Source organism: Lycorma delicatula, chromosome 2 (genome assembly GCF_047948215.1).
Source record: "Lycorma delicatula isolate Av1 chromosome 2, ASM4794821v1, whole genome shotgun sequence".
Taxonomy (NCBI): domain Eukaryota; kingdom Metazoa; phylum Arthropoda; class Insecta; order Hemiptera; family Fulgoridae; genus Lycorma; species Lycorma delicatula.
The window spans coordinates 15,325,068-15,347,410 of record NC_134456.1 but is presented as its reverse complement, the minus strand read 5'-3'; the positions used below and the strand labels follow the sequence as shown (position 1 = coordinate 15,347,410).

Here is a 22,343-nt window from a genome sequence, read left to right as displayed (position 1 = left end):
CTAATCTTGATTTAATTTAATTATATCGAACGTCTATATAAGAAATAGTGATTGCTATTAACTTTGTTACTCGTTTAGAAGTGATGACCGTTACGTTAACGGTTGTATTTGAATTGTGGCGTGATCAGTACTGTCCGACGGTAGCCAATCAGACGCGAAGGAAGACAGCTGGCCGTTCTGTTCGTGTTTAACAGAGGGACAGCGCGACAGTGGCGCAGCGGGTCAGTGAGGGGGGTGATTCCCCTCACTATCTCACTCCACCCTCCCTTAGTAACCGACTGACAATTCTTTTCTTTTGACGCATCATCAAAAAAATTAAACGAAAAAATAATTATCTGTAAAATTCGTCTTTGTAAAATAGACCGATAGAATTGTATAAATTATATTTGTCATCGACTATTGAACTATTTTGTTTTTTTATTTATTAGTATAAAAAAATATTTTATTACATTTATTTATAAACATTTTGTTTTAATCGCAATCTGGATTTTTTAAAATGTATTTTAATAATATATCGCAAGCGATGTATTTACAATAAATTAAATAAAACTGTACCTTCAAAACTAGATTAAATTAATATACCGACGGTACAGGAGGGGTTGATAAAGCTTTTTATTTAATTTAATCAAATCTAATGTTCCGTCTTGATAGAACTACATGTGTACAACATAGGTTCATCAGTAATACAAGAATTCACACGTACATGCACGCTTGCAAAGGGAAAATCGCTTGTTAATCTGTTACCAGTTAATTACAATTTTCGCTTTTTAATTTTTATTAAAATAATAAATAGCATTTACTTCTTAGCAAATTTTATACATTCATAAATATAAATGCACGGAAACATGAGAATTTATAATTTACGAAATAATTTACACGAATCATATTTACCGGTACAAAACGAAGTTCTGATAGTCTATTTTAGTATATGTATTTTTTTTACTTTTTCAAGTAATCACAAAACATAATAGTATAAATTACGTTTATGTATACCCTATCATCGTTAGCGTTTAATAAAATACTTCAAAGCAACACAGTGTGATTTAACCCACTGTAAATGAAATCGGGTTATTATTCTGATGAAACTTTATTATCTAATTAGACGGTCCAAACATTTTACATTATGTATAACAGAAATTTTACTATTTATGACATTTATATTTATATATTTCTTACTGAGAAGTGGATCACGCAAACTTTATCCATATTTAAAAAAGTTAGGATTTGCACGGCGTGTCGGTAATTTTATGTAAGAATTCAGTTTCCACGAGATGGTTTACAAAGGTTTATTCTGTTGTTTTTGTTTGTTGAACTGTCCAACTTTCTTGATACAGTGAAATGTAGAACAGACTACAATTTAATTGTATACTCAAATTTGTGATAGCGTATATTTAAGTAGGTTTTCAAACAGTGAGAGTTATTTTCAATAGTAATATCTGTAATATCACTAAACAAACGTTCAAAGTTTTGAAAAAAAGTTGTTTTTTTTTTACAGAAGTATACTTCTGTAAACTATGTTTGGAAAAATTCATTCTGTTCTTCGATAAACGGTAAAATTAATATTTTTTCACGTTTCGGGGCCGGCGGTAGGCAAGGTAGGCGATGCCTACGGCGGCAAAGCCGCCTGAATTAGAGCGTAAAAAAAAATAACTACCCACAAAAATATATTTCGATTACTTCAATGTAGAAAATAATATTATTTGTCTCCAGAACCGTCATTAAGGTATTACTTCAGATGATAAATGAGGATGATATGTAAGAAAGTAAATGAAGTGTAGTCTTGTACAGTCTCATAGTTTTCAAACTGTACCTATATAGTTTTCAAATTAACATATTTCAAAAGTAGCCTGTTTTTCTGAAATTGATAAAACTTTTCAATATACTCTGATCATGGAAGTATGTGTATTATTTCTTCTTTTTAACTAGTTGTCATATGTAAATTAGTTCTTCTTATTGACTGATTCTTTCTCAAGAACACATTGTTGTTTTGTTAATAATATAATTTTAAAAGAGTGAACTCAAACTTAAAATGTAATATAAATTAATGTGAACATTCAGACAGTCATTGTAAAATATCTATCTTAGATACAAATATAAACAGTAAACTAATAATATGAAAATAAACATCTAATAATACTGATTATTGTATAATATTATTGTACCTTTATTGTTGAATATGGCACTCTGTGGTGTGATGAATTAGCCACCAACATATTGAGAGGCAAGATTCACACATTGAATTCTGGTATTCCAGGTCAGATAATAACAGACTGAACATAATTGACCATAAATTGGAATTAACTCTTATGTTTAAATTATAATGAATGTCGCAGCTCATAACTTTTATTATATCTACACATCATCTTATGACAATATCTTATAAGATAATAGATAATTATCTAATACTATTTTAAACACGAATATGGATTCAGGAGATAAATATTTGCGTTTGACATTGAAGGGAAATGTACTGTATAAAATCATCTATAACTATAATACAAACGATTGCCAACAGTTTTCGTCTGAAAACTGATGACAAATATTCACTAGGACCATTAAGAAATTTAGAATTGTTTCAGAGATATGACACAGTGCAGTTTAACACACAGAATTAAATCTTTACTGAAAACCTATCTTCTGACATGACGTAAGCCATTTTATCCTGCCCCAGAATTTATTTCTAGCCAATCCAAGTTTCAACATTTCATCCGAAACTGACATTTGTAATTGGTGTTCAGCCCTTTCTTAATCTCAGAAATCCAATAATACAAGAACGAGATTAGTTTACATCCTGGCTGAAAACCTTAACTGTTAATAACCAGCTTAACATGTTGACTTCAACCTTCTTTTTTTGAAAGCATGATTGACTACTCATCTTTCATTAGAAGATTCTGAGAAACTGAAGAGGATAATGTGGAAGATAGAGTGAATGAAATAATACTTGGTAACATTTTACACTTGCATTACCTTCCCTTGTGAAACTCATTTAATGTAGTAAATATTAACTGGCATAATCATAAAATAGTAAGTAACTTAAAATAGTAAGTAACTTAACACAAGTTTCAAATCATTGCTGAAAACAACAAAGCCACTTATAGTACAGAACATGTATCAAACACCAGGATTAGTTTAAATGGCTGATTTCTTCACTGTTCAGAATCTACTGTGCATATTATCGAGCCCACCAAGATACAAGTGATAATCAACCCTAAAAATCACACCTTTATTCTGTTTACCATAGAAACTGGTATATTTTCTAATAATAAGAAATAGTAATAATATAAATAGTTTATTTAGGATTACTGACATTTACCTTCTCTTCGTTGAAATGTAAGATTGCGTTGTGGACTTCCCATCAAGTCAAATTGTGATAGTGTCATTCCTGGTTCAAAACTTACACTTGCTCCAGACTGCCATTGATATACAAGTTGATGACTTGGGTATGCATCTGTAGATAACAGATATTGTACATCTTTATTACCACATGATCTCAGTAATAAAAAAAAACAAAAAAAATGTAAACAAATTATGCTAATGTAAAATGAAAAATGTCCTAGATATTAACTACTACCTCCATAAATAATGGGTACTTAACTAACCACTAGCTTCTCATACCTTTTTCAAGCCAAAAGTGGTTGCTGATCAGTAAAATAAAAACTTTATAAACCTTCCTAAAACAATACAAAATTTTAACAACTCTTTCAAATTACTAAAAATCATACTTTCAGGAAGTCTTGAAGTAGTTCAAATAAATATCCTCCTTGAAGTGTTCAAAAAACAACTTTAATATTTGACCAAATGCTACAATCGATCAGCGTTGAGTTTTAAGAAATACTTTTTTAAATGAACATATCGTCACTGTCCTGCCAAAAGTTACTAATGAATTTTAAAAATAAATTCTTATTAAAATGAATGTTGCAGTACTTTTTAAAACAAAAACATAACTAATTTTATATACTACATTGAATTATAGCAGTTATGGGTTTTAAAATAATTTAAAAAAAAATGTTTTTGCACTTAGGTCTTTTTTAATATTAATGATTTCTCAACTTTATTTTGTGATCACAGAAATTAAAATACAAATTACAATATCAGAATAGAAAAATATTAACAAAAACTCGCTCATATTGGAACTAGTGCTCATATCTTTTTTTTTTAAATTTGTCTAATGCAATTTAACCAATTGATACATCAACAAGCTACTGCTAATAATTATAACAGTAATGTTATTTCATTAAAACAGCTGGAAAAATAATACAGAAATAAGCAGAGCTAATAATAATATATAACAATAATTAATTAATACAACTAAGAATTACTGCTAATTTAATAAAACAAAAGATAAAAATCTTTACTTTTTTAAAAAAAGATTCAGTTTTTAAGTTCTATTAACTATCTACCTCACTTTCTTCTGACAAATGTGGTTCTGGTAGAATATTATTGCCATATTTCTTTGCTACAATTGGTAAATTAAAATACCAACTGACTTGTCTGACTCAATAGTCGTATGCATGGAGTTAGTTACATTCCCTATGACTGTGGCTGGATTCAAGATACTTGTGCTCTATAACTTCAGTGTCTGTATTTGCTCTATGATTATCATTTTCTTTTGCTTTATTACCGTCTGTTTTTCTCTGCTGGTGACTATAATACTGTTTCAGTTCACTTTTCTTAACTTCATCTTTCATTTCTTTATATTTTTTGTATAGTGCACATTTTTTCCTTTGGTTTGAAAAAAGATAAATTATATTTTTTGCAAAAGTATGTGCGGTACACAGACTGGCAGACTGGTTTTATTTGTTTATTTTTACAAATTTCTTTATAAAGAAAATACATTTTTAAAATAGACAGATTTTTATCCAAGTATCTTCTGCTGCTAGACTTCCTACAATAATGTGACTCCATTGTAGGGAAACTCTCATTGTACTGTTAAGATAATTCATTTGGTCTTCAGAGTGTTTGTTTCCAAGAGTGAATGTACCCCTCTTATCCCTGCCCACAAAGATCCCACAATCATTCTTCCCTTCTAAAGCTTTCAGAATTGGTCCATTAGGAATAGACAAAGTTTTTTCAAAAAACCTTTGACACACCCTAAATCTAGTATCCATTTTATTAAAAAAATAAAGATTTTGACATGAAGAAAATGGTTACATAGTCTCTCTTTTTCTGAAAACTTAGGTCGGCATGAGAACTTTGTTCATGGTTTTATAAGGTTCACAGGAATATCATGTTTTTTATAAGATTCTTTTTCCATTTTGATTTATCTTCTTTTCTCCATCTTTTTAGACTGCTTTGAGTTTCTTTTGATTAACATTATTTGGGTTTTTATTTAGGGTTAAATCACTAATCCCAGGGTCAGAGTTTTCATTGATACAAAGGGATGAATGAACCATTTTCTGAATAAGTCTCTTTGTCACTAAATGTAGCTTTGTTTTCAAGTGGTGCAGTTTTTTTCAGAAGCATTATCATGTTTATGATGAGAACTAACATTTGAAACACTTTCCCTATGCAATATCCATATGAATTACTTGAAAATGTACTGCTGCTTACTTTGCTGTTTTCTTCACAGTTTGTAAGAAATTTGGATCTTTATCTGTATCATCATTGAATAAATAAGTGCTATTTTCAACATTACTAGCAAGTTCTTTAAGTAAATCTTCCACATCTTTACTGTTATCCATCATAAACCTTCCTGTCATCATAATACAAATTCCTTTTTTCACTTAAGTAATAAACAAAAATTAAAAGTACATTAAAAAAAATTAAAATGATAACCTCTAAAGTTACACAAGTTTTTTTGGATGACAAGATTTACAGAATACTAGCATGCAATATAGTAACAAGAAGACACTCACAGTAACAAGATACTCATTGCACGGGTTAAAAATAGAGTGAACATAGAAAACGTTTCCCTCCAACTATGATGTCGACTGATCAGTGGTACTACCAACTGCATTGATGATGGTATTATTATTATACCAAAACTCACTGATATTGACTTCTTACACGAATCAAATTACATTATTTTTACACTTAAAGATTTTCTCATATTCTAATGATGATATGCAAAAAAATTACATGAAAAATTTTCTGAATAAAATACTGAATTTTTTAAATTTTGACTTGGCATAGAAGCAACAATATTGTTCTACCATTTAATAAAGGGGGGTTTCTTTTGAAAATGAGTTGAACATATTGTAAGTATTCCAAAAATACTTTTGCAGTTGGCATACTCTTACAGTTAGTAAACACACTTATTTAAACTTTAAATTAAATCAGTAAAGAAGTAGTCGAAAGTGGTTGTAGGAAAATCTAAAATTTTAATTTGATTGATTCAAATAAAAAAGGCTTTAAACTTTTAATAATGAGTTACAAATTAATATTATTTTATGAAACATGTTCCAACTGAGTAAACAATACGAGATAAAATATTTTTTATCAAATCAGTTACAAAAACTGTATTCATTTTGAGATCACTTTGTGCTAGTAAGAACACATTGTTTGGGATTGTACCAAGAATTAAATGATATCAAACTTTTGAACCATTAAGGTTTACAAAAGAAAAAGGTGTATTAAAAAAATTGAATAATAAAGATTTACAAAAAATAATAAAAACATCTGCTATTAATAGGAAAAAATATTGTTCAGCTGTCTGTGAAGTATTAGAAATGGAAATTTGTAAAACTTTTAACTAACTTGAATTAAAAAACTGGAATATGTGTATCATGTTAAAGCAAAATTTGTATTATGCTTTTAAACAAGAAAGAAACATTTCCATCTTGAGTACTTCTCTGTTATATAGAAACATCAACATCAACATGTTCTCTGTGTATAGAAACATTTTCTTTTCTTAAACAGTTTCTTTTCTCGAACAGAAACATTTCTGTTTGAGTACTTTGAGGGTAAAAACAGTAAAAAAAAATTTTGTAGTATATTTTTTTTAAATACTTCAAAAGGTGTAATTGTCCAAAAGTATAACCAAGATTTGGAAACCAAAACATCAAAGAGATTGAGAAAAATCATCTTAGTCTGGAGTTTGTCCTCTAGGATCTAGAAAAAAATGAATTTTATGTAATTAACATGAGAATCTGTAATATGTAGTAATTTGAGAACGGGTGAAAAGAAATTGTTGGAGGCATTGGTCAGTAATTCAAGGATGCTTCACATGCTCATGTATTAACTTATAAATGAATTTTTGTTGAGATGTGCTGTAACTTTTGTTCCTCAGTCCTCCTATCTCTTATAAAAAAAATATACTTTCATCTTGCAAAACCATACTTAACTTTTAATACTGCTGTTTTAAAACAAAAAAAAAATTGCTAATGCATCTAATGTTCTGTTACTGTTTCAGGAAGCTTGCTGACAGTGATAAATGCTTGGAGTAATGCAGTAACAGTGCAGGAAAATACTTTATAAGAGATAAGCCAGAATAATGAGTAAATTACAAAGTATTTCTGAATTAATTTTTTCCTCTAGACAACACTTGTAGAAGACAAAATTTAGAAGAAAGATAACTGGAATATTTACAAACTGGTAACTGAATTTTTTTGTTTAATACATATGTTGAGATTAGTAGAGTAAAATAATTTAATAGTATTAAACCATGTTAAGTGGACAGAGGATCTAAAAGAAAAATCTGACCTGGACACCACATAACTTCCTTGTACACCTATTAAGTTACATATATTTTTTATATATTAATATTTTATTTTTTTTTTATTTTTATTTTTTTTTATTGAATTTTAACAAAAATAAAAATCCTAATATTTTCCATCTAATATTTTAATCTCATCAGTTATCTAAAATTAATTATAATAATATAAGTTTCATACACTTCATAATTTATACATCAATTTTAATAATATAATGTAATCATAAATTTTAGCAAAATCGTAGCACAGAACTTAATCAGTGATGTAATTTTTTGTCTATAATGTTTGAAATAGTTCTTTTTGGAGTAAATGTAATAACTGTTCTTTTTCTATATATATATATATATACATATATAGAGAATAATAGGGTAAACATGAAAAGGTTTATTGGAAAATAAACCTTTTTAGGTTTGAAATAAAAAACTTTGTTAATTTACCAATAAGTAAATAAATTCTAGTTGATTTTGAGAGAATTTAATTCTGGGAAAATTGATGTAAATAATGTCTATTAAAATTAAACACAAATTTTAGAAGTTCAAATTTTATTAAAAGTTTTTTAATTAAAAAAAAAAAAACTATCTCAGTTAGGTTTCATAAAACCTAACTGAGATAGAGGTCTGGGACCACTTTTATTCGATTTAGTAAGTACCAAATTTACCACTCGATTTGTACCCCAAGAATTCTAGTACAGTTTAATTTCACAGAGGGAGTAGAAAACAATGTTAAATTTTTGCGAGCCGAAACTCGCTAATCAATCATTTTCTGACCTATGTTTATATGAACATGTGTCTTATTTTTGGCAATAGAATTATCTCCTGAGAGATTGCTGTGCAATTTGGAATCATATATATATATATATATATATATATATATATATATATATACAATTTAAAAAATCAGTCTCTGTTGTTGATTTTTAATATATATACAGAGACTGATTTTTCAAAAGAAATTTACATACAGTAAAATCTAGTTGTGAGGTAATTTTTTTATAACTTACTCCTGAAATATTATGCAGTAATTGATTTTAAAAACTGTTGAAATTTTTCAATCATAATGCATCATGGATATCAAAATTCAAACTGTGAATTCTAATTATTATGACCTAAACCACCGTTGGTTGTTTACAACTAGGCATTTCTGACACGTATATATGACATCAGTGTCAAGAAAACTAAAATCTTACCAACTTTTGATAATTTTGTATTTTATAATAAACCTTTTTAATAATTTCTTTATATAATCTATTTTTGTGGTACATTATTGATTCTAAACCATGCCGGCGTAATAAGTCATCATATTGAAATTATTTTTCTTATTTTAGAAAAATTAATGTTCATGTAATTTTTTTTATTATTTAAGAATAAATTAAGTTTGAGTATTGTATTTATTTTCAATTTTTTTGTAATATTTATCTTATTAAATGTTGAGTAATTCTTTTCACAATAGAATTTTCAAAGTAATTTCATCATTAATAAAAATTAAAAAATCTCTAATTACCCTATTTATCAAATTTATACATTACATTTCTTGTACTTTTGTAAAATAATACAATCTTTGTTAGGTTTATTATTATTATTTTCATACAATTTTTATTAAAGATTATGCATCATTACATATTAGACTGTAAGCCAATGTATTCAGCAAGTATCATTAAAAATATAAAAGAAAGTTAGAATGATAAATTTTTAAGTTAATTTTACAAAATTATTATACAAACATAATATTTACATTCACTATCAATTACAACCATATTCATGTTAATACTATCTATTATACTTAATCGATTATGATTATTTACTGACAGCTGCCAAGTATCAAAGGACATGACTGTCGATCCATTGGAAAATTTCTTAACTCCATTGGACACTTTGCCTTAATTGTTAACCTGTCAGACATAAAACAAGTGTTGTTGGTTTAAATTACAAATAATACATTGTAGACTTCTGTCAATTAAATTGAGGCTTAGGTTAATAAGAACACACACACACACACATAAATACTTTTAGGACATGTTCTACTGGTGAAAATAAAGAAGAAAGTTCATGTAAACAAACGTAGGTGTTCAAATAACTAACCGCTTCAATGTAATACCTCAGTTAGGTGTAATTACTCTAAATATATTTTTTTTCTTGAATCTTTACGGGCATCGACTACTAAGGTCATTAGCCGTCGTCACGTTCTTAATATTAACTAAATATTAACTTTGCCGGTTCATATTTTGTAATAATTAAAAGACATTGTCCAGTTGATGATTAAGTATTAATTTTAACAAGTTATAATGATCATTATATGTTAACATTTAAATATAATTTTACACTACATTGTTGAAATAGATAATGAATCTGTGAATGTTGACAGTAAGAGCTCTAAATTTAGACCGAACAATGCATTAATAATAATAAATTAGTAATATAAATATCGGCTATAAAATAGGCTAGCTGAATATACAAATTTATTTACTTTTACAAAAGTGTAAGAAGAACGAGACAGTTTGTGCATTTATAAATTAATAAAAAGAAAAAGAGAGTGAGTCTTAACAATAGGTTTGGAAACACTTCGTTAGAGTGTCATCTGGCAAAAGATTTTTTCTGTTTTGTGCACCTTCTGTATTAAATCCAGACTGTAATTCTTGAGACCTAAATTAAAGGGTAAATTGAGAGGTTTTATATGAAATCTGACCTGAAAAATTGAAATAATTTTCAATATTACAAATCAAAAAAATAAATATTTTAGAAACAATATTTTACAGTATTAACTTACAAATAATTAAATAAACTATTGAAAATGTCCTTCGCCACAGAGAATGCACAGCACTCCACCTGACAAACAATTTTGTTCATAAAATATCTTATAAGCTTAAAGTTTCTGTGAATTTATTCATATCATTCTACTCAGAATCAAATTCTCTATAAATTTTGTTTAAAACTTCTACATTTTTATTACCCATTTAACAAATTTATTTTATGCCAAACATAATGCAGTGTGGTTTTTGAAATCAATCTTCTGTCTTTTACCCTAAATTTTTTGAAAACTAGTAGAAATACAGTTCTAGAACTTAAAGTTTTTAGGTCAAATTTCATATAAAACCAGTAAATTTATTATTTAATTTGGGTCCCAAGAATTACAATCTCGGTTAATTTCACAACCCAAATTTTTATAAAAAAGTCACACCAGACAGAAACTGTCAAGACACGTCAGGCTGTTCATTTGGACAAATTACATGTGAAGTAGTGCCTTGATGGGAGTTCACATACTGAGAAATATGTTTCTTAATGCACTAACAGATAAGACAAAACTACTTTTGTTTATGAGCACAGGTAACACTACTCCTGCATCTGTACATTTTCTCATGCAAAACAACCTATCGTCGAGTTCTTTTATTCTCAATATTACTCAAACTCTAAGAAAAAAATCTCAATTCTATTAATCTACAAACGTTTTGTTACCCATGTGTCTTTTTTTAAAAAAAAAAGAAGACCTAATAATCAATATATCTATTGTCATTTAATTTAAAAAAGCATTTAAAAAATATAAATTATTTAATGATTATATATATATATATATATATATATATATATATATATATATATATATATACAGTCTATTCAGTCATTTAGCGTGATCTCATTATTTAACTTACTAAATAAGATAAACTTTATTTTGTAAATTACTGGTATTCAGATGTTAAAATTTGAGATTTTAAATGGCTACCACTTTAAAGATTAGAATTGTTTTCTGTTTACTTATGAATTGTGAATACTAGATTTTGAATCAATATTTTATCAGATGAAAACTTGGACTTATAGAGTTTTGCACGAAGTATAATTTAGTAATTGCCAACACCCAATTTAAAAATCATAATAGAAGAATATACACTTGGAAAAAGTCAGGCGATACTGCAAGGTATCAGATAGATTATATCATGGTTAAGCAAAGATTTAGAAATCAACTTGTTGACTGCCAAACTTACCCTGGAGCAGACATTGATAGCGACCATAATTTGGTGATAATGAAATGTAGATTGGGGTTTAAAAACCTGAAGAAAAGGTGTCAGATGAATCGGTGGAATTTAGAGAAGCTTGAGGAAGAGGAGGTAAAGAAGATTTTTGAGGAGGACATCGCAAGAGGTCTGAGAAAAAAAGATAAGGTAGAAATTTAGAAGAAGAATGGGAGAATGTTAAAAAGGAAATTCTTAAATCAGCAGAAGCAAACTTAGGTGGAATAAAGAGAACTGGTAGAAAACCTTGGGTTTCAGACGATATATTGCAGCTGATGGATGAACATAGAAAATATAAGAACGCTAGTGATGAAGAAAGTAAAAGGAACTATCGACAATTAAGAAATACTATAAACAGGAAGTGTAAACTAACGAAAGAAGAGTGGATTAAAGAAAAGTGTTCAGAAGTGGAAAGAGAAATGAACATTGGTAAAATAGACTGAGCATGCAGGAAAGTTAAGGAAAATTTTGGGGTACATAAATTACAATCTAATAATGTGTTAAACAAAGATGGTACACCAATATATAATACGATAGGTAAAGTCGATAGATGGGTGGAATATATTGAAGAGTTATACGGAGGAAATGAATTAGAAAATGGTGTTATAGAGGAAGAAGAGGAAGTTGAGAAGGATGAAATGGGAGAAACAATACTGAGATCTGAATTTAAGAGAGCATTAAAAGATTTAAATGGCAGAAAGGCTCCTGGAATAGACGGAATACCTGTAGAATTACTGCGCAGTGCAGGTGAGGAAGCGATTGATAGATTATACAAGCTGGTGTATAATATTTATGAAAAAGGGGAATTTCCGTCAGACTTCAAAAAAAGTGTTATAGTAATGATACCAAAGAAAGCAGGGGCAGATAAATGTGAAGAATACAGAACAATTAGTTTAACTAGTCATGCATCAAAAATCTTAACTAGAATTCTATACAGAAGAATTGAGAGGAGAGTGGAGGAAGTGTTAGGAGAAGACCGATTTGGTTTCAGGAAAAGTATAGGGACAAGGGAAACAATTTTAGGCCTCAGATTAATAGTAGAAGGAAGATTAAAGAAAAACAAACCGACATACTTGGCGTTTATAGACCTAGAAAAGGCATTCGATAACGTAGACTGGAATAAAATGTTCAGCATTTAAAAAAAATTAGGTTTCAAATACAGAGATAGAAGAGCAATTGCTAACATGTACAGGAACCAAACAGCAACAGTAACAATTGAAGAACATAAGAAAGAAGCCGTAATAAGAAAGGGAGTCCGACAAGGATGTTCCCTGTCTTCGTTACTTTTTAATCTTTACATGGAACTAGCAGTTAATGATGTTAAAGAACAATTTAGATTCGAAGTAACAGTACAAGGTGAAAAGATAAAGATGCTACGATTTGCTGATGATATAGTAATTCTAGCCGAAAGTAAAAAGGATTTAGAAGAAACAATGAACGGCATAGATGAAGTCCTACGCAAGAACTATTGCATGAGAATAAACAAGAACAAAACAAAAGTAATGAAATGTAGTTGAAATAACAAAGATGGACCGCTGAATGTGAAAATAGGAGGAGAAAAGATTATGGAGGTAGAAGAATTTTGTTATTTGGGAAGTAGAATTACTATAGATGGACGAAGCAGGAGCGATATAAAATGCCGAATAGCACAAGCTAAACGAGCCTTCAGTAAGAAATATAATTTGTTTACATCAAAAATTAATTTAAATGTCAGGAAAAGATTTTTGAAAGTGTATGTTTGGAGTGTCGCTTTAAATGGAAGTGAAACTTGGACAATCGGAGTATCTGAGAAGAAAATATTAGAAGCTTTTGAAATGCGGTGCTATAGGGGAATGTTAAAAATCAGATGGATGGATAAAGTGACAAATGAAGAGGTATTGCGGCAAATAGATGAAGAAAGAAGCATTTGGAAAAATATAGTTAAAAGAAGAGACAGACTTATAGGCCACATACTAAGGCATCCTGGAATAGTAGCTTTAATATTGGAAGGACAGGTAGAAGGAAAAAATTGTGTAGGCAGGCCGCGTTTGGAATATGTAAAACAAATTGTTAGGGATGTAGGATGTAGAGGGTATACTGAAATGAAACGACTAGCACTAGATAGGGAGCTGCATCAAACTAATCAAATGACTGAAGACAAAAAGAAAAAAAAGGAAAAAAGTAATAAAGTTGAAAAAATGGCAAATTACATATTTTTTCTGTAATATTTACGGCAATAAAAGTATGGACATTGTACTTTCTTAGAAAAACAAGCAAAGTATGCATAAAGTGAAAAGAAAAAAATTGTTTATAAACAACTTTGTTTTATAAATTAAAATCGATGTAGTGATTTTTTTAGGTATAACTTGAGCATTGAACATAGCAGTTTTGATATGTAAAAAATGCCAGTAATAAAAAAAAAAAAATAGTACATTATAGTCATTGTAGAATGGAACACGGGAGTAAAAGTAACCCAAGGTGCATATCAGCGTATGCACTTTTTTTGTAATCCCCATCAGGCATAAAAATAAGGTGGCATTTCAGTTTCACGCAACGATACTAAAAATCTACTTTACGCCAGGATGTAACAAAAAGAATTTTAAGTGTTCTAGTGAACAGTCCCTCCAGTGGACAGTAGATGGAGTTTTTCATAGGAGTCTTTTCTACAAGGGAGTAAACCTTTAACTGAGTAATTTTTTCTTATTACCTATAAGTTGTTTATCGTAGAAGTCGATGATCGGTGGAGTGTAAAGTGCAATTGTTTCACTTTTTTAGCTGAATTAATAGAATACATATTATAAATTATAACATATTTTTTTCGTATCATGTTGTGCATTTATATAAGCTATTGAATTAACGTTAATATGTCAAAAAAACCATCGTGTTCTGAATGTAGAAAGAAAGCACAAGAAAAAGAGAAAGAGAAGATAAAGAGTTCTTGCATGTTTACTGCGTAGTTGAAAAGTAAAGGAAATGTAAAAGAAGCACAAGGTAATTGGAAAAAACCTTTTCTTTGTGGCATAGCAGTACAACAAAATAATTGTTTGAAAATCATTATCAGGATTTAAAAATTTTTAAATTTGTATTTACCTTTGTATAATTTACCAAGATGTTTAATACATTATTTATTTGAAAGCACTTAAAATCCTGAAAATCCTTGTACATCAACCATCGACACAAAACCTAAAAATCTTATGTTCAAGATAAAACATTCAAGTAGTCATTATTACAGGATGGTGCTTTATAATGTACACCATCTACGACTAACATCATGTAGGTCATCACGAACAAATGTAGATCGTGCTTCAGTACAGCCAATTGAGAGATTTACCTGCTTGGAACATTTGAAGCTCTCTGATGCTGAAACGATTTTCGAAACTATAACAGTACTTTTGAAGAAATGGGTGTTTCATGGAAGGACATTGAGACTGTATGCTGCTATGGAGCGTCGAACATGTCAGGTCATTTTATTGGAGCGCAGTCAAGGTATAAAGAGATGAAAAATTCTATCTTATATGTTCACTGCTATGGCCATTGCCTTAATCTCTCTGTCTCTTGTAAGTGTTTACACAAACCACAAAAACAATCTGTAATTTTTTACTTTTTTTGGTGCGATACAGTTAATTTATAATTTCATCAAAGGCAGTCTGAAAAGAGATGCTGTATTTGAGGAATTCGTGAAATTAACATACAGCAAATTAAAAACCTTCAAATCATTGTCTGAGACACATCGGGTTTGTTGTTCGGAAGCAGTCTCCATCGTGCATGAGCAGCTTGACTTTATTATAAAATCTACTGAGAAATCGGTTGAAAATGCATCTGATTCAAAAACAAGAGCTAAAGTAAAAGGAATTTTGCATCAAATTAAATCTTTTGATTTTATTACAGCTTTACAAATTATGCATCCCATCCTTCAGATCATCATAAAAGTGAGCAAAACTCTTCAATCACTGGACATAGATTTATGCTAAGGTATAGAAGAAGTTGAAAGTTTGGTTCTTGCTTTAGAAGAGTTAAGAATAGAAGAAACTGCATTTAATAATATTTATTCCAGAGCAAAAGATACATGTGATCATCTTTACATTGATATTTCTGTACCAAAAAAGCGTAAAGTTTCCAGTAAAATAGATGATAATCCCAATACAGCATTTGTGGTTAAGGAAAAGAAGAAGTTAAGCTATTTGTATTTGCCATTTTAGACAAGATTATTGAGTTGTTAAATGATAGATTTAGCCAAGAGACGAAACAAGTAATTTATGCTACAGGCAAACTGGTGACATTGGGATTAGGTAATTATGAGTTCAGTCAAAATGATTTTCAATGTCTTTCATACTAAACTCTCCAGAACTGGAGGCGAAAGTAAGGCTTTTGTAAACAAAAAAAAAGTAAAGGTTTTCTCCCTCCCAAGGCTCAGGAATGGTTAGATTGGCTATACAAGCATAACAGAGGGACAATATTTTCTACTTTTAATCATCTGATGACAAAATTTACCACGATTCTGACTACAAGTTGCTCTTACAAGCAAAGCTTCTCTAAGCTTAGCATCATAAAAATGAAACTTCACTCAGCAATGGGGCAAAACCGTTTAGAAAATTTTATGGTGCCACTCGCACAGTAAGATCTTGCTGCTAATGTAGATCTCGATGAATTTAAAAGAATAGTCCCGTTCAACTGCAGAATGACACTGTAGTATTTGTAAATCAATGCCTTTATTTATAATTCATGAATGGTTTAAATATTTAAAATTTTTTATTATATATTTAAAAAGCTATATTAATAATAGTGTAAATACATTTATAAATAAATTATTTATTTTAAATTTTATTTTATATCTATTTGATAGCTTGCTTCAGTGTCAGACGTATCATTAAAGACTAAATTTATTGAAGGGGGATGTTTTCAGGTGGCCTCGGTACTCGAAAAAATCCTGGACATGCCTATGCTCCAGAGCACTACGAATACTCTTTTCAGTTTTTGGAGCTTTTCCTTGTGAAGTGAGACTCTTTTAACTTACTTATGTCATTATTTGACTTTTATCTATTGCATCTGACCTTCTTGACCGAGAATTTTTTTTTAGATTCATGATCCTAATAGAGGTATGAGAGCAAGAAGTGTTCCATTTTAATCTCTAACTTTTCTTTTTGTTTTCCTTGTTGTAGGGTTCAAAATCTTTTATATTCTTTTCACTTTAGTATATGTTTTGAAGACAAAAAAAGACAAAAGGCACAGTATCGAATCAGTTTAAAGCGGTCATTAGTCCTCTAAAGATTACCTAAAATGTTTGTCTATAACAATTCTTGATATGACCAACCATTACGGCAAGGGATGACCAAAACAAAAAACCAAATTAATAAAATATCACTATAAATTTCTTATTAAGTAAAATATTGAATTCATTTAAAGTTCCTACTATTCTTTGGATAAGGGCCTAATACTTATCTAAGCAATGTTTTTTTATATCACCAACCGTTGGCCCAGGGGGTTGAAAAAATGGAGTTTCGAAGACAAAAAAAAATCAAACCTCCCTTAATAGCCACAGTATCGAATCGGTTTAAAGTGGTCATTTAGGCCTCTAAAAATTACCGAAAACTTTTGTTTGAAGCAATTTTTGATATGACCAACCCTTACGGCAAGGAATGACCAAAATGTTGCTGGAATTGTAAGATGGGGCTTGTGCTAAACATATGAAACTTTTTCACATGCAACCGTTATCGTATCGAGTAAATTTAACATTTTCTTAACTTTAAGGTGGAACTCTTTTTTATCCCGTACTTAGAACCGGTGAAATCTACTTCCGTCTTCCGGTGTGCCGAAAGGGATTTTTTAAAAATGTTTATAAATAACAAATAATAAGAAGTAACGACAACAAATAAGAGTAAGAAGAAATAACATGCTTACATGATCAAACATACTGCCCGTCAAAAAATCATAAGATTTTTTCTTTAATGTTTATAAACAATAAATAACAATAATAATAATAATTATAAAATAAATTTTACTACTGTAATTTATTCATTCAATATCGTAGAAGATCTTAAAACACAACTATTTTCGATACAAATAAATTGATACTGAAAAAACTATAAATTATCGATTTAAAAATCAAATGATTCTTTGTGGCCTTTTACTTACATCTCGATTCCCCCCCGAGGGGAGAAGATCCCTGCCTCGTAGCGTGTCAGGTCGCTACACCACCCCCTCCGTTCCTAGCCAGCAGTGGCTTTAACGAAGGACATCTTCTTGCCCTCAAACTGTAACACATTCCACAGTGTACAGCACGGCCACGGGGAGATGCCACCGATGCAGATGCCCCGAGGGACATCTACATCGGTAATTCGTCACGAGAGATAGTATGAGCTCCGTCTTCCAAAGAAGACGGCTGACACCTAACGCTACCACGTTGCCCTCAGGAACTAAGTAAAAGCCTAAGAAAACCACGGAGAAGAAGACCCCGCCCCTACCACAATCAGCAAAATTTATTCCACACCGCAAATGCCTCAAGTACGCCACAACAGCGTATCTATCAGCGAAAATTAATTCCGTAACCGCAACGGATCGTAAGAATTTAAGCGATTGGAACACAGCCGCTAGATAAACAATAAACCAAGTCCCAGAGGTCCTAAAGTTTGGTCTGTCGGGAGCTGAGTATAACCTCTAATCTCCCACTGCAGCTCCGGTTAGGAGGGCCTCTCGGAATACACCCTGGTCGATCGCAACCAATTTAACCCGATAACCCCATTAGGTGTGCACTCCAATTCGACAAATCGCCATGCTAAAGTTAATAATCGTGCACGGGGAGCGAACCCCCCGGACACAACCTCCATTAATACTACTCTAACCGGGGCCGGTGCCAAAGCGCCTACATCCGGCCAGTTAACTGCCTGGGCGGTGCCCTAGCCACCCGGAAGTCCTACGGGACAAGGCCCCGCAAGCGCCAACACAGTACAAGGAGCCAAGACTATTCAGTTGTACAGCAGCATAAGCTGCAAGGAATCTACACTCTGCCAGGCCGACACCATCAAAAAGAAATTACCACTGCCCAGACAAGTCTGGGACTTAAAAGCCTACCGCCAAATCCACCCATTTCCAATGCAGAATCCGCTCTGCAAGCAGAGCAACACAAACAGAAACCCGCGGTCGAGAAAGAACTGCCAAAGAAGCGATTTGGCTTCGCAGCAAAAACACAGCCTTCCGCATCAGAAAATGAGGTGGATCATTTTTTAAAAAGCGACTTAACGACCTGGCAGATCGCCCAACTAAATGAGCGGTGTTGAAAAACAACCCCGAGACTCCAACAACAACTATCCTAACTGTGTGCAAACACAATGCCAAAAAGAAGGATACTAACTATCCAAGGAATTGAAATACAATTCTACCGCACGTAAGTAACAGCCACAGTCCTTACTGTTGACCGAATGCTTGCACTCTTTGCACAACCTCTTACAGTTAACGCAAGATGGAGCCTCGGCTTTCTGCGGACAGTCGTCGCGCTTGTGACCTTCCGCGCCACAATGCGCGCAGACTGACGCATACTTACAGAATTTGGCCCTGTGACCAAAACGACAGCACTTAAAGCATCTTTGTACATCTATGTACTCCCTAACCCTGCAAGAAGCGAAATCAATGTACAATCTACCCTCAGACACAAATTTCTGGAAGAGACCAGCACCAAGTTCAAAAACGCCGTGATACCGCTGAGCCTCACGGCGGCCGGTCTTGAAGAGTAGCCTACACTCTTTCTCGAAAGCAGCCTCATCCAACTCGGTGTTCTGCTCCCTCACGAGAGACAAAACCTCCTTGTCAGATAGCTGCCGGTCTAGACCCGGGGCCTACGCTTACGCTTGGGGTCGACCTGGACCTCAAGCTTTTTCACCTCATGAGACTCCTGGATGACTCGGACTGTCTCCTTGTCATTCGCAACCGCTACCAGACCCTTGCTGGTCTCTTTGATTTCCCTAATTTTGAGGGCCTTCCGGTTACTACGAAGAGCACCCTGAAAGTCCTACTTGAGTTGTCTACTAGACTTAGTAGACCCCTCAGACTGCGTGACGAATAAAACCTCGGGCTGCTTGGAAGCCTGACTAGCCTCACGCTTCCCCTTGACAACAACGGCGAACCGCCTTTGCTGTCTCGGGGCAGGCGTCGGGACCTCAACAACTTTGACCTCGGCGGGCTTCGAGGCCAACTTCTCGTAACCATCTGCCAAAGCAGATAACACACCCCTAATATGCCGCAAACGGGGCAACATTCTGCCCCTCGCACTAGCGCTGACGCTCTTGGGACCTTCAATAAAGTCGAAAAGATAATCCGTGCTCTGTCGAGCAGCCGCCAGCATAGCCGCAGAGCTCCCAGGAACACCCTGGGACCTTTTACTTACAATACATATATACATATTTCTATAGTCTATGATATTCTCTGTAACGTAAAGATGCCAACGCGGCGTCATACATCTAAATCGGTTCAGCCGTTGAACTGTTACGATGGAACGAACGAACGTATATATATACACCCTAAAAATATTAAACTCCTTTTTTGGCAATTATGTAAAAAGAAGCATATAATGAAATTAAATTATAGTGCAAAGAGTATTCGTCGGTTGTATTGTTATGTCTACTGAGGCAAAAAGGTTGTTCTATGACTCATCAAAAAGTCATATTTGTATTGTCAAATATAAGTTATAAATATAAGTTTTATAACATATTTTTAATTAAGCATTAAAAAATAAGTTGTTTCACAAGTATTAAATTGAAAAAAAAAAAATTAAATAAATTGGCTATCGAATTCCGAAAAAGTAGCCAGAAACAGATTTATACATTCCTAATTAAATTCAGTCTTTATGCTAAAACCGTGTATTCTTCAATAACTAAAAATATACTTGATATCTCTGACCAAGCTTAGTAGCTAAATGCATAAGAAAGGTTTTAGTGGTGATTATTTTTTTTTAAAGAATTAGACAGACCCTGGAAATTCTGCATTCAGACCGCAAACAGCACGACTGAGGGCTATGTTTGCAATCTAATAATGTTTTACAATCTTATAATGGACTTGTAAATTTACAAAATTTCTATTTATAAACAATCAATCGCATTAGCAATATTTTTATTTTGTATCATTATCATATCAAATTGGTTGGCGTATCCTGATAACCGTAAACTATAAAGTTTATGTAAAGGTATTGTTAAAAATGTAACATTACAGCTGGCGTTGTATATCATAAGTGAATTGTTATTTGAACCTAACTTCTGGAGTTTTAGTTTCTGCTTTTTGTAGTACAATTTGTATTTATTAAGATTATTATGACTTGTAGGAAATTTCATTGCTTTGATTCATTTTTTCTTTACATGTTTGAACATGTGACCTTTTTACTGTACGTTACTTTATTTTCTTGGACGTATATAAATTTACACCGGAAAAAGTAAATTACATAAAACAACAACATGTTTAGTTGAAAATTTATATCGGTTGTGTGTAAAAAATATAAATGAACAAAAATACCACAAACAGTATTCTTGAAATGATGCGAATTTGATTAGAAATAAACCGAAATTTTGTTCCTTTATAACAGCGAATTAAGTATCGTAAACAGAATGAACTATGTCCACGATAAACTATTCTAATCCTGACAAACCGATAAACATAAACCGATCACAGTCACAGCACCCACTCATCATAAGCATGTCAAATATTCCTCATCTTATCTGAATATTACAATGTTACTTCGTTCCGCATAATCATAATAAACAGATTTCCAGCCAGTCAGAAAGCCGTATTTACTAAACGATTCATTAAAATGAAACATTTGATTGATCGGAAAACCTTATACCTAGACAAATTTAAACCGATCGTACTGTGTAATTTTTTGGCCGATCGCATTCCTAAATGGTGTTAACATCACATCTCAACCAACCACAAAACATTTTTTATGAGTTATAAGCGTGAACGCATGTAAATATTAAAAAATTTGTATGATTCGAGCGCTCATAATACGTCATTTTTCATAGCCATTACTAAATTAAGATGTTTCAGATTAGGATAAATAAATTCTTCAATACTTTAGAATGATCATAATTCAACGTTGCAAAACTCTTTACAATTTCGGTTATCTATTAAGATTAAGATATTAATTTAAAATATAAAAGAATTTAACAATTATACGCTTTTAATACTTTTATTGACTTACAAGCAGGATGTATTAGAGGAGGTCTTGTATTATTGTTTCAGTGGTGAATTATTAGTTGTACAAGGAAATATAATTTTTGTAATTATGTCCTTTTAGGTTTTGTCTGTGGCCCGCGACAATACTTTTTAATTAGTATTCAGCAACTACCAAGTAGAGTTTACGCGTTTATCTGCTAAAAACTAAATATTACCTGATTTAGTCATTCGACCGATCCTGTACTAAGTTAGTGGGCACAATATTGTTGCCGATTAAAATCCTCTGATAGATCTTCCAGTTAAGGAAAGAGTAGTTTATGCAACATACCCAAATTAGCAATTCCTGTTACGCTTGCTTCAGCGAAAAATAACGGCCCGTAAATTTGCTGTCGGGATATTTCACAGAAAACATTTAATTTTGGGGAGTCCTGTTCGCACCGGAAGAGTTCATGGGGTTTGGCTCATTCAAAATCTCATTTATTTTTTAAGCCGATATGTTGACTTACCGCTAAAATAATAAAATCAAGAAATTCGTCATCTTCATTCTGCAACATTTC

General features: G+C 31.5%; 2 protein-coding genes across 5 annotated transcripts in view; one reads left to right on the top strand and one right to left on the bottom strand.

Moving 5' to 3' along the window:
* The window catches only part of LOC142320491 (dynein axonemal heavy chain 1-like), a 108,341-nt gene that overhangs the window by 24,119 nt on the left and 61,879 nt on the right, over nt 1-22,343 (top strand). For all 4 annotated transcript variants that reach the window (XM_075358344.1, XM_075358339.1, XM_075358343.1 and 1 more), the window contains one exon: nt 7,352-7,533. The gene's annotated coding sequence lies outside the window, so the exon portion shown is untranslated. The remainder of the gene's footprint in view (nt 1-7,351; nt 7,534-22,343) is intronic.
* The window catches only part of LOC142319839 (uncharacterized), a 92,345-nt gene that overhangs the window by 41,765 nt on the left and 28,237 nt on the right, over nt 1-22,343 (bottom strand). Inside the window, exons 5-6 of the mRNA XM_075357510.1 lie at nt 9,458-9,540; nt 3,314-3,448 (exon numbers count right to left, since the gene is read on the bottom strand). Coding sequence (XP_075213625.1) covers nt 3,314-3,448; nt 9,458-9,540 — 218 coding nt within the window. The remainder of the gene's footprint in view (nt 1-3,313; nt 3,449-9,457; nt 9,541-22,343) is intronic.